The sequence below is a fragment of the Neopelma chrysocephalum genome, unplaced genomic scaffold (assembly GCF_003984885.1).
Source record: "Neopelma chrysocephalum unplaced genomic scaffold, ASM398488v2 Primary Assembly neopelma1_63, whole genome shotgun sequence".
In the NCBI taxonomy this organism is placed as follows: domain Eukaryota; kingdom Metazoa; phylum Chordata; class Aves; order Passeriformes; family Pipridae; genus Neopelma; species Neopelma chrysocephalum.
In genome coordinates this window covers 12470423-12484009 of record NW_020897720.1, presented here as the reverse complement: position 1 = coordinate 12484009, position 13587 = coordinate 12470423, and the positions used below count along the sequence as shown (strand labels likewise).

At 42.3% G+C, this 13587-nt stretch overlaps 1 protein-coding gene across 1 annotated transcript in view; it reads left to right on the top strand.

The window, feature by feature from the left end:
* The window catches only part of SPOCK1 (SPARC (osteonectin), cwcv and kazal like domains proteoglycan 1), a 229447-nt gene extending 216548 nt beyond the window's left edge, over positions 1 to 12899 (top strand). The window contains exons 8-11 of the mRNA XM_027682817.1: positions 1589 to 1810; positions 2392 to 2454; positions 7493 to 7630; positions 8640 to 12899. Coding sequence (XP_027538618.1) covers positions 1589 to 1810; positions 2392 to 2454; positions 7493 to 7630; positions 8640 to 8830 — 614 coding nt within the window. The 3' untranslated portion in view covers positions 8831 to 12899. The remainder of the gene's footprint in view (positions 1 to 1588; positions 1811 to 2391; positions 2455 to 7492; positions 7631 to 8639) is intronic.
* The last annotated feature ends 688 nt before the right edge of the window (positions 12900 to 13587 follow it).

Genomic DNA, 13587 nt, shown 5'->3' with positions numbered 1-13587 from the left:
TTCAGCATGATTTCTCTCTTCCCTGCCTGAGCTGCCTCGAGCCCCGAGGAAATGGCGTTACCTTCTTCCTCCCTCAGAGAAACATGTATTATGAATGACACAAACCTTCCCATTAGTTAACCCTTCTGATTGTCCCTCTGTGGCACTGACAACCTTCAGCCACAGTTGCACTGGAAAAAAAAAGCACAGCTTCCAGCAAAAAGCCCTGCTCTCCTTTGGATTAATGCTTAAAATAGCAGGTAGGCTGCAGAGCTTGGACAAACTGACAGCGTGATTCCAGCAACAGCTCAGGCTTCACTTTAACAAAGCAATGCCCTGAAAGGGACACACACAGCACATAAAGCTAAGCTTGACCTCCTTCAGTGAAAGGTGCAGCCAAAGGAAAAAGCTCATCAGGCTTATTTCTCCACGTGGCCCAAAGACTGAGCAGAGCACAGGCAGGTTATCACTCACAGCTGGGGCAGTGGGAGCATGAGGTGCCCGGGGGGGTCAGGAACCCTCTGTCCCTGCACATCTCCAGCCAATGTATTCATGTTCCTGGTTCAAACCAATATTGTCAGATTTGTTATCTCTGTGTTATAAATATACTTGTAGATAACTTGGAATTTAGTTCCAAGCATTGAAAAAAATATCACGACAGTGTAGATTTATAATGGATGCCCTGTCTTGTTTGTGAAAGAGGCATTGCCACTGTTTTTGTGGAGCCTGCAGAACACTGGAATATGTGTCTCATGGACACTGTGGGTATCTGTGTGCACAATTTGGGCTCTCTGTGATGACCACTGCTGCTGCTGCAGCCTTTGAAGAATCTGGGCTATTAAAATGAATTATGATGATGGTTTCCAAAGCACTGGAGGAGCAGACTCCTGTATTGCTGCAGAATCCTGGAGGCTGGAGGAAGGAGTGGGGCTGGTACAGGGTGGGAGAGCACAGGCAGCCCTGTGGAGCTCCCAGCTGAAGCAGAGCCCTTCCTCAGAGAGGTGGAAGAAACAGAGACACTTCGCCCCTTCTCTCCCCCTGCCTCCCCCAGGCAGCTCACAGTCCAGATCAAAGCATTTTGTTGTCTGCCACACAGACAGGGCTTTGAAGAGTGGAAAGGAAGGATGAGAGGTAGAAGGTGAGAGCACAGCAGGAAAGAATTTGATCAGGCAACTAGAAACGAGTATGGGAAACAGGATTTAAATTGCATTCAAACTCAGACTAGTATGAAAATGTGGTGGATGCAGCCTCTTCTCATAACATTTCAGTTTCCTGGACCCAAGCCAGCCCAGTTGGACTGAGGATGGAAAAAAAAATAAGCAAGAATTTTGTGAGTAGAAATAACTTTGAATTACAGAAATCAGCTCTGAATCTCAGCCCTCCCCACCCCACAGTTCCTACAGAGTGTGAGTAGTGCTCTAGTTTGTAGCTGTGCTTGGGTTTTAAGCTTTATACAGATCAGTCTTAGAATTTTGTTCTGCTTTGGGCAAGTCAGTCTAATGTCCAGAGTCCAGCCAAACAAAATCAGCAAGGCTTCACCTCAGCAGGGGCTCCTGTGCCGGGGATGTGCTGGGGTTCAGCAGGAGAATGTCTGCCTGTCTTCTTACAGGGTTTGACACCAGCATACTGCCAATCTGTAAGGATTCCTTAGGCTGGATGTTCAACAAGCTTGACATGAACTATGACCTGCTGCTGGATCCCTCGGAGATCAGTGCCATTTACCTGGACAAGTACGAGCCCTGTGTCAAACCGCTCTTCAACTCCTGCGACTCCTTCAAGGACGGAAAGCTTTCCAACAACGAGTGGTGCTACTGCTTCCAGAAGCCAGGAGGTGAGTTGTGCAGTGTACAGCACAGAGAGGAGGTGTTTGGGTCTCCCTGTGTTTCACAGAGACTGGTCACTGCCAGGCAGGTGTGGGAAAAAGCTCTTTTCCCCATCACTGGTGTGAAAGGGCATTGAGGGGCCATGTTTAATGTCACAGATGAACTGTATGAACATCCCTTCACCATGAAAACAAAGCAGTAAGTGCCAGTGCACACAATCTAGAAATAAGCTCTGTGGCTGATAGAGAGCTCAAGAACTTGCCCTTTTATTAATGGAGAAATTAGTCAATTAGCAAGTCATCAATCAGAGAGCTGGCATGATGTCAGTTTGGTGAAAAGAGAGGTAGAATGGTTTAACAATTAAAATGGCCCCCAAACACTGCTCTCAACTACAGTGTGTTGGTTTTATTTTTTTTTTTTAATTAGTGGAGCTAATGACATAAATCTGTTTTGTGGTACAGTACCAGCATATGGGCTGCTCTCATTCCCAGGTGTACAGCAGTCTACATTTCATGTCAGCAGTGAAGCCAGTCATTACAGAGTCTGTCCTGTACCATCTGGAAACTGATTCTTATACGTTATATTTTAGGTCTTCCTTGCCAGAATGAAATGAATAGAATTCAAAAGCTAAGTAGAGGGAAGAGTCTGTTGGGTAAGTTCGATTACTTGCTATTCATTTACTCAACTAATTAAAGCTTCTGTGATTATTGTAACTTTATATGCAGTAATGGTTTTTCAATTAGAGACTAATGTTTTGAGTCGGGAATATGCAGCACTGAGTGTAGGCCTGACACTATGAAATTAAACAAATAATGAGATAGCAACACACAGAACAGGTGTCAGCGTGGCAACGGGGTCAGAACTAATTTACAGCTCTCCAGAAATGCAAAGCCCTGTCTGCACAGAGCTTAATGCTGCCTTCATCACCTCACAGGGCAGGGTAAGCACAGAGGCTGCTGGACACTCAAGCCTCCCATTTTTGAAGGGTGACTGAAGGTGCACATCCAATGGGTTCTTGTCTCCTTCCAGTCGTGGTGCAGTGCAGGCACTCCTTGGGGTTCAGTTTTGCCTAATTACTCTCTAAAATATTTCAGTAGATTCTGTGTAAATGAAAACAGGAATTCATGTCATCTCATTGTAGGCAGCCCTGTGCTGGATGCTCTGTGCTGTAAGATGGGATTGTGCCTGTCCCTCTCTCTAGTGACTATTGCAAGCCTGACTCGATTCATAACTTACACTGCTCTGATGGATACCTGAAATTAGGTTAAATAAATCCCCATCTGGCATTCTCCCATTTAATTGCTGAAAAATCAGGTTGTTGAACCAAGTAAATTTAAGGTGACTAATTCCCTACCCTAAAATCACCCAGAGGTGGGCAGGCTGATGTTTATGTGCTGGTATCTTATTGAAACCTCTGTGTGTTTGTGTGCACAGAGCCAAATCCCTGAGGTGTACAGGACAGATCACGTTTACAGCAAGCCCTGCATTTCACCCTGAGGAGCCTGGCTGACCTCAGACTAGGCTGTCAGGCCCTTCCTCAAGGATATGTGTCAGGTTCTCAGAGCATCCCCAGCTGCAGCACAGAACGTGCTCATCAGCTCTGCTGCTCAGGTGGCTCTCAGAGTCCAGCCTGATGTTTCCAGATACCCTGCAAACAGAGCTGCTGCAAAGCTCATCTTTTCCAAATCCTGCCATTCCCAGGTGCCACTGCCATTTGGACTCAAGGTTCAGGTACCTTATGAGCAACCCCAACCTGGATTCATTGGTTTAAATGAAGAATAAACATTCTCAAAGGCTACAGGGGCTGTGGTTTAGATCCATCATCCTTTCCTAGCAAGTTTAAAAAATTAAGATGTTTCAGAGTTGCAGCTCCTGCTGTTTGTAGCTGAGAGGATTGATAACTCAGGGTCTGTGTGCTCCACTCAGTAAATATTTTGCATTTGTGTTCAAGTGGATGTTGTGTCAGAGGAAGTCATGGTGTTCTGTGTCTCATGGGTGTCATGATTTCCAAAGCCACCTAAAAGAACAAGAAGCCCAGTTCTTAATAGATAGCTTTGACTATCCCATATTTATTTTATGCTTTGCTGTTATTTACTGTGTGCAGTAAATGTCATCTGAGTTGAAACATAAGTGGTTTGTTGTGGTGTGTGGGAAGAATGATGCCCGTGTTGCAGGTAGTGGAACATGCAGGTAGTTGTAGCACATGTCACTGGGATCTGATCACAATGGCAGGAGCAAAATGACAAAGTAAAAGCAGTAAGAATGGTCCCTCAGCACAAATAACTTCTAGTCAACTGTATTAAATAAAAAAAAAAAGAAAAAGAAGGATGAAAGTGGCTAAGCTCAACAAATCAAGGTGTCAGGCACAGGTTGTTCCACAAGCTAGAAAATTATAATATAGAGAGGAACTCTTTGCTTCACCTACCTTGAAAGTCTGCCTGCATAATGACACCTGTCTGGGAGCTTTTAATCTGATATCAGAGCTATTTATACAGCAGAAAACATTGTCTTTTCACAGACTGGAAAATCATGCAAATGGAAACCAAATGTAGCAGCAGTAAAGATGGAAAAGAGAGATGAATATTTTCAGAGAAACTAATCTTTAATTATTCTCTTTCCTCCTCTGACCCTGACACAGAGAGCACAGCACTTACAGTCTGGGCAGGAGCACGGAGAAGGTTTCTGTTAACTTGTATCCATTGATAAAAATGATGACTTTTGATATTGTGTTCTCTCTATATATTTTTCAAAACACATGACACTTGCAACAAAGAACTTCAAAGCCATTGCCATTAGATGTGTTGAATTTGGAGGCTTTCAAATAGAGTCTAGCATCCCAGGAGACTGAATTAAAAAGTAAACAGCACTATTCATCTTTTCCTACCCGATTTATCTAGAGTACAATTAACTGCAGAGACTGTACTTTTAGAGCATACAACTGTGCAGCCTGATAATGCTTCTCCCACATCACTAAAGTAATAAATTTCTGCTCCTGTCACTATTTTCTCCTGTATTAGCCCTGTGGATCCAGCAAATATAAGAGCTAATACAAGGAGCTGTGTGCTGGGTAGCACTTATTTCTGTCAGGCTTTTACCTGTGTGCTTCACTATCTTTAGCATATAATTATTCTCTCCATGTTCTCTGAGGGAGGGGAGTATTATATAGATAAGGAAATGATGCAAAAAAAAAAAAATATATATTTCTGGGTCCATAAAGAGGCTACAGATGCAATAGTGCTGTTTGAGTTTGTATGGAATATAATTAAATACTTTACAGGACAAAGAGAGATGGGGAGGGAGGATTCACCAGCCTGAGGAGTTTGGTGGGGAGTACTTAGTTCAGCTGGTCCACCAGCCCTCCCCACGCTGGTGTGGAAGCACTGCCTGTGTAAGAACCTCTGGAGAGGAAAACTCCTTTCTCCTTCCAGAGTCTGCAGATGTTCTCTGACGCCAAACCAGATTACAGGGTGAAATATTCCCAGAAAATGGGCTGTCTGGGTGCCCTGCTCCAGGATAGCAGAGCTTATTTCCAGTGAACACGGGGTGATTTGTGCCCAGTTTACAGGACGAATCATCACTTGCTCCCAGTGGCTCTCTGTCCTCTCCAAATTATCACCTGCACCCGACAGGTTGGAGAGGACAGGCTGTATCTCCCCTGTGATGGTTGGCAAATACTGTGACATTGGTATGCACAGCTAAATATTTAAAGCTCTGGTGTTACATACGAGTTGGCACCAACTTCCCACGCAGAAGGAAAAGTACCTTCTACTCCTCGCTGTGACCCAAAGTGTGAATCTATTCCACACACAGTTATGCTGGCACTGAGCCTGGGCCATAATTTATTTTTGAATCTGCAGCTTTTATAGGCAGCGTGGAACATTTTCATACCTTACAAGAAACACTGAAACTATGCAAGGAGGGCTGTTTCGGGGAAGGGAAAGGTTGTGTTGCCCGAGGAAAAGAGAAAGCGTGAGACAGTTTGAAATGCAGAGGCTGTTCTCTGCTCACCCCAGAATGCCACTGAGGTTCCCCCTCTGATCCTTCCCTGGAGCCAGATGTTCATCAGATATAACAGGGGAGCTCTAGTGACATGGGCACAGCACTTTTCCCAAGGTTGTGTACAGTCTGATAAACACCTGGAATGCTTATGGGAGAGGGGACATGAGCATAAGGATGAAAAAAATACCTTTCCTAATCAATATTGAAATAAAGGTTTGAACACTGAGCGTTATCTTACAAAAACCTGCAAAGGCAAATACATGTATCTGATTGTTAGAACTATTCTCTTATAAATAGTGAAAATGAGTCTTTGATAGCCTTTAGTGTGCTTTCATTTGTACATGAACTTAATTGTGGTACCTATAAGTAAACCTTCTATAAGATCATGCTCTGAAGTTATTTAAAATACTCTCACTAATGGATGTGAAGTGCTCTCCAAAACTGATCTGATATGCAGAGATTTCTGCAGGTGTTCAAAGGTTTCTGTTCTCACCTTCCAGACCCACATTAGCAGCACTCAAACATTACAGAGCAATGAGTCTGGAAATTCCAAGATTCACTTCATATACACACTCTGTGTGTATGAGACTGACTGATCTCCACTTTTGTGTCTTTTACATAGGAAATCTCATGACATTTGGGCAGCATCTCCTCATTCATTTTTTTCTCTGAGAAATGTAGTGGAAGTGGCTCCTCTAACACCTGAACTGACTGAATAGATGCTGTACCCTTGGAAGTAGTTAAAAAACTTACTGCATCACCACTAAATCACTGGTATCTCTGACAAAGAAGAAAAATCCTTTCTCAAAAATCACTTGCAACAAGAAATTTGGGGGCAAGGGTGTGTTTATGCCATGTTTCAAATTGAAGCAATTGACAAAGAAGGGAAAAATGAATGTGGTGACCTCCCGTGGGAATAAAGCTAATTCATCTTGAAGGACAAGAGGGCTCTTCATATTGAAGTACATTTGCTGTATCTGCCAAAAATGGTGGGAACAATAACACAGGTTTCTCCTGAGAGTTTTCCTGCCTGCAGAAGCCAGAACAAACCATACAAGGCTGAACTATATTGGTTTTATTGTGAAACAAATCTTGGGCTTCAAATCCAAAGACTTACTGACTCAAATCCTGTTGTCCCTCTCTGTAAAGCTCATGTATTTTTTCTCCTTTTATACATGGGAACTCTCAGTAAGTCAGAGGATGTGCCTGAGATTAGTATGAATAGCAAGCAGATGGCAGATACCTTCCAGGGATAATTACAGTGTTGTGGAAGGACTTATATGATAAACACTGAAGGAGTGCAAATGGAAGGGAAATGCAGAATTAATGAAGTTGGGGTAATAATCCAGTTGGGAAGAAAAGTTTAAAACCAGGAGTTAAATCTGAAAAGGCTCTGTGGGAATATTAATCATTCAGGGACAGACTGAACCCGTCTCTAGTGCTGTGTTGCCACCCCCCTCCGTGTGCTGTACGTGCACAAACATTTACACCCTGTGCCGTGACCGGGGTGTCTGAGAAGAGTTAACCACATGTAATTTCTTCCCCCTTTTAGGCAGCGGATAATCACATGTATTTTCTTGTCAACATTGCAAAGATCTCCCTGTAAATAAGTGATAAGTTCATGATACTCTCTATAGCTGTTTGTTCCAGCAGGGACTTGCCTTACTGAGCACACCTTATATTTTATTCAGGTACTTTCATCCCCCGGTGCAATGAAGAAGGTTATTACAAAGCCACTCAGTGCCACGGCAGCACAGGGCAGTGCTGGTGTGTTGATAAGTATGGGAATGAGATAGCTGGCTCCAGGAAGCAAGGGACAGTCAGCTGTGGTGAGTAATGATGTGCTTTCCTCAGACAACACAGGAATTACCACTGTTGTAAGCCCTGCCATTGCTGTAGGACCAGGTGGGATAACAAAAGTGAAACATGAGCACCAGAGTTTAAACTGCTTCTGTTTTTTCCCATCCACACTACAAATGGGGCCCTTATTGGTCCTCTGGACTGCAGGGGCACAGCAGAAGTTAGCAGGCAATAATAACCACTGTTCAGATATTTTTGCTGCCAGCCTGGAAAATGTAGTCATTGATATTAAAATTCAGGGTCTGGGCTTGCTCTGCGTGGTTATTAAATATATTGTTCTGTGTGCTCTGGAATTCACATTTACTGGGACTCCATGAATAATGGCTTTCCAGGCAAAGGAAAGCCTAAATGTGTAAAATTGTGTACATCAGCAACTACATCCAAAAAAATTGCTGACAGGACAATATTATGTAGATAAGTGAAATCCCCAGTTAGCTGTTGTACCTAAACATGCAAGATTTCACCTGCATTCCTTCAGAGGGCTTCAGTGGTGGTTGAGTGCAGCTTTCTCTTTTGAGAAGGAACAGAGACCCAGAAGGTCCAAGATGCCCAGAATCACATCACAGATGTTACATTCAACAGCTTCATTTGCAGAGTGAGGTTTATGCACTCAAATAAAATCAATTTGTGGAATATTTTTAGCCTGGTTTACAGAGCCATGGTGGAATTGAAGTATTTACAAAAGAGTAATGATTTCCTGGCCTGCATGCACATGAGCTGGAAGTCTCCAGTCATGTTTTCAGGAGAAGGAGGAGGCAGAGAGGTTGCTTATGCAAGTAAATTTTTCAGAGTGAATTGACACATATTTATCCCAGTTCAGAATGAAAATTGAAATTTAAAGGGTGTAGCATGAAGAGCTGAACCAATTAATTTAAAAAGTAACATTGCAAATGACGCTGGCTTGCATGACAAGGGTAGTGGTGAACGAGGGATTTGGTGTCCTGGGAGGGAATGACCTTTCCTGCTCTCCTGTTTCAGAGGAAGAGCAAGAAACCTCAGGGGATTTCGGCAGTGGTGGATCTGTTGTGTTGTTGGATGATTTGGATGAGGAACCTGAAGCGACAAAAAAAGACAAAGAAGGGAAACTGAAGATTCATGTAAGAGCAGCTAATGAAGATGATGAAGATGAAGATGATGACAAGGATGATGAGATTGGTTATATATGGTAGTGCCCACCATGATGAGGACTCACATTTTGCACAATATTGCAAGTCACATCATATCTCTGCAATTGTATCTGAGAGTACCTGGCACAAATATTCCCTCTCTACTGAGTTTAATTTTTGTATAGTCTATTTAATTTGGATGACAATTTTTTTTAGTTTTTTCCCCAGCAAGGACTGTTTGGAATACAGCTTTTGTTCGGTTGGTTTGGGGGATTTTTGTTCTATTCACAGGGGCAATGAGTTTTGTTTCAAAACCATTTTGTGTCTTAATCCTCACTTGCACCACTTACGAAATACATCCTGTGAAAGGAGAATCCCAGAAGGGGCTCAACAAACCAATACAAGGCTTAGAAGCCCTTCTCATGTGAGAGAATTTGTGTCATAAATTGTCACCTGGATCGTATCAGAAACAGCTTTTTCTTTCATGAAGAAGGAAAAGTAGGTGCCTCATTTTCTAGTCCATATTTGTGATGTTCCAGTAAAGTCTCTTCAGACAGTGGCTGCCTGGTACCAAGGGTTTCATCCAGAGAGAAACCCCCTGGCAGGATTTTCTCTTTCTTACATACTCTGAGTCCAACAGGCTTAGTCCAGCTCACGCTGAAGGCAAAGCTCCCCCCCTGAGCACAGATCACTGACACTGTTTATTTGACAAAGAAACGTGGTCTGGATGTTAAAGAGATGCTGAGAACCTGCAGCTATCATGGACCAAGCCCTACAGGCAGGGAACAGAGTCCACCTGCCTTTCAGAGTGCTTAAGGAGAGTTTTGTTTGTTTGTAGCATCATGAGCACCTCCACAGCTGCCCCTCAGCTTCTGCCTGAACTCATTTGCACTCAGAGTTTCCCCAGTGTCACACAGGCAGCCTCTGCTTGCAGCTCATGTGGAGCTGCCTGTTCCTCATTTAGCAACCCCTCATCCCAAAGTTGTAACACTGTCAGGCACACTAGCCATCAGAAGTAATAAGCTGTCGTTTCTTTAATTTAAGGAGTTAATATTTATTTGGCCTGTTTAAAAAAGCAACTTTAGGGGGCTCATATTTCAAAAGCATAACCCCTTTGCACTGCACGCTTGTAATACACACTCCTAAAAAAGAATAGTGTTAAAATCCAATCTGTGATTCCCTCGACATCTCCCGTGTATTAAAAGGTCTTGTATCACAGCATATTGACATGAAATTTTTTGCAGTGCCCTTTCCCACGGCAGTTCTCTGATGCTGTGGTGACCTTTTATTATTTTTGCTGTTTTCAGAAGCAGTAAGAGGGACCTTAACCCCACGCTTGCATTAGAATGCAGGTGTAAGTATTTTAGCAGTGCCTGTGGTTTGCCAGTGAATTATTTTGCAGAATGAAAAGTGTGCTTATTACACCAAAAACTAATTAGGTAGTTGTTGTTTCTTTTTAATTCTGAGTTAACGGTGAACATAGAGATGGAGACATGGTTGGTTACATAGTCACTTGGAAGCAGGAAAATACCATGCTGGTTGGCAGAAGTCAGTTTTTTAGGTACATTGGCCCAAGGCCTTTGGTCCTCAGCCCTCCCAAAGTCAGTGCCCACCTGGCAGGGCTCTGGGTAGGACCTCTGCTTTCAGTCATGATCAAAAGAGGAACTCCTTTCAGGCACTATGTGCTGCAGGGGCTCAGTTGTTTTCCCCTCTCTCATTTCCCATTTATCTAGATCAATGGCCTGAGAACAAAATAAAAACGTGCATAATCATTATTAATGCAGAAGGATGTGTAAAACAAGGAGGAATCTGTTGTTTCACGCCCCTGCATCCTCCCAAAAATCTGCCATCACAGTCATTTGCAGAAGGCCTGCAATCTGCCCTGCCTCAAATCCCTTTGGCTTTTCTGTAGCTGTAGGATAATATATTTAAAAATCATTGTCCACGAACTGCACAGCACATACACACACATATATACACTTTTCTACTTGCCTTTCATAGGAAATCCTGCTGACTTGCAAGAGGAACAGATAAACCAGCATTTCTGTTTCCCTAAACAGTATGATTTTTGTGAGAAGCAATTGAACATTGTCAGAAGGTTTCTTCCCAAATGTCCTGTTTCATTTTCTTTTGCTATTTTCTTACTTAACCCCTCACTGCTTAGGTCTGGCTCTGCTGTGCTGTGCAGGACCTGCCTGAGGCACAGAGCTGCCACTTCACCCTGACACAAACCTGAGCTCCACAATCAGCAGGGTTATGCTCATCCTCCTGCCTGGCCTCATTTTCCACACAAACTGTGGGGGTTTTGGGCAGTCCTGGTGCCCCTTTGCAACAGCTGATCCTGGACTATGCCTTACATCAAGGTCACAGAGCAAATCCCTTCTCCTGCCCAGCAGGGTCAAACCAAGTCCTTGCAGGCAGTACCAGAGGCCAAGGCTGCAGCCCTTTGTATCACATATAAACGTGCAAGATGGCTAAACTAAAGTTGTTAAATAAGTCTTTAAAAGTTAATATGGCCACCTTTCAGCTTCCATGAGCAGACATGGCCCCACCACCCATTTTTCAGAACCACTGATAGTCTCCTACCTGTGATCTTTCACACGCAACACTTCCAAGTCAGAGCTGGCAGGGTTTATACCTTTAACTATAAACCAATTACTGTCTCCAGCTGGGTACAGCTACAAGGGAGTGGTGTCCAATCCCAGATGTTCCAGCCTCGGCAGGACAGGCTGTTGTGCTTGGAAGGGCAGCTCAGACCATGGATTGCTTTGAGAGCAAGTTCCCAGTTATTGCAAAGGTGTTTAGCAAAGCCCTTTTGAGATCCACTGGCATCCTCCAGTGGTGGGGGATCTGCAGCCTCTATATATACATATGTATATCTCTGTGTGTCTGTGTATATACATTTATGCACATGTATGTGTGTGCATATGTATGTGTGTGTGTCCAGTTTGGGAAGATGCAGTGAGAAAAATCTTCTATTTCTTTAAAAGAAACCAGCGACTCTACCAAGAACCAGTGCTCTTCCAGATCGAGCCCCTTCCATTCTTCATGCTTTGTAAGGGATTTAATTTGCTTCCAACTTAATTTAATGCCTTTTTTTTCTCTTTTCTTTTTCTTTTTTCTTTTTTTTTTTTTTTTTGCAAAGCAGGACTTCCCATCTGAATCAAGTCATCGATCTTTCAAACATTTTCTCATTGTGAAAAATGGAATCAGAGTTCTCCCATTCTTTTAGAGACACAAACCAATTTCTTAATCTCATTTTCTTTCCATATTAGAGACTATGAGATACTGTTAGGTGTTGCTCTGTGTTTCTTTTAACTACTGTGGTTAAACCAAAATGTTGAGTTCAGATTTCAGCACAGTTGGATTTTTTGGGGTCATTACTGGCCTTTGCTGTGAACACAAAGAATCCTTTTCCTTTTCTTTGCCTTTTTTTTTCTTAAGCTATTCTGTGCTATTATTTTAAACCATTCAAAGTGTTTATTTAATATTTATTCTACAGTTTATATCGAAAATGTAAAGTTTATATTTAAAACAACACTGTTTGTTAGTGAATGCTTCTCTTTGCCTCTCCAGCCTAGTCTGTTAGTCTCAGTGTACATTTCTGGCATGGGAATATTTTGATATTAGAAGTTTTGTAGCCTTTTTTCCCCTCAAGCAGCAACTGACACAGATCTAAGGTCACTACTTGATCCAGACCAGCAGATCTCTCAAGCTTAGCTTCCCACATTTGTTGGCTTTTCCTGCGGTCCCTCCTGTGTGTCATTCGGGTTCCTTTCATCCACAGACTGCTTTGTACAGTTACTATACATCAAAAAGCCCTTTCTACAGTAGGTGGGTTTTGGTCTTTTTATACTTTTCTCAATGCTGTTGATGTCTGTTACTGTTCAATGTGTAGATCTGTAAGGAGAGATCCAAATATTCCGTGTTTCAGTTCGATGTCCCTACTGTAGATGGATGTAGAACTATCATAGTAAGTAGAACTGCATAGTAAATTCTGAATGCTTTTTCCATAAGGAGTTTAATGGAATGTGAGCATTTTGCTACCTTTGGTTAACTGTAAATGCTTAACTGTAGTCTGAAATAGTTGCATTTTTGTCTGTCTCAATAAATTTTAATTTGTCTGCGATTCCTCATTGTCAGTCCTGAATTTTATTAAACTTTGGGGATCAAAAATACCACACTACCTTGACTCAGCATTTAATCACACATTGAAATGGATGGTCCCTTGTGTTTGCTTTATAACTTATACCTGTGTTCAATGTCAGCTGTAATCTGTGAAGTTAATGTAAGGTCTCCAGAAACCTCTATTTTAGAAGCAGAAATTAAATCAAACTGGATAGAATAACTGTACCAAAATCAGAACTTTACAAATTATATTAAGATTGATTTTTAAGGAACTAGCAAGGGCAGAGAGGGAAGCTTTCATTTTTATTTCCTCCCAAGTTTGCAAATTTTCATGTTTTTCTGTCTCTTCTGATGGTATCCGGGGCAATTCCATTAACACAGCCACACTCTACAGTGGCCATTATCTACACAACAAATGAAGGCAAAATTGTTTTAAATACAATTGGTGGAAAGCCATCCTCATTTAGAAATACCTGGGTTTGTGTCTCTATTACTAAATTAGAGCTCCTCTATTATATTATTAAGCAATTTAAACAACTAACATTATTGCAGCGCTAATTACAGAGCTTAAAATGTTATTTCATCCCCTTTTGTGATGTGTATGGGGAACATTAAAAGTACCACATGAAAGCATGACCTATTTTCAGACATTTGTGCAATTATCATCTCATCAGGTAATACATTTATAACCT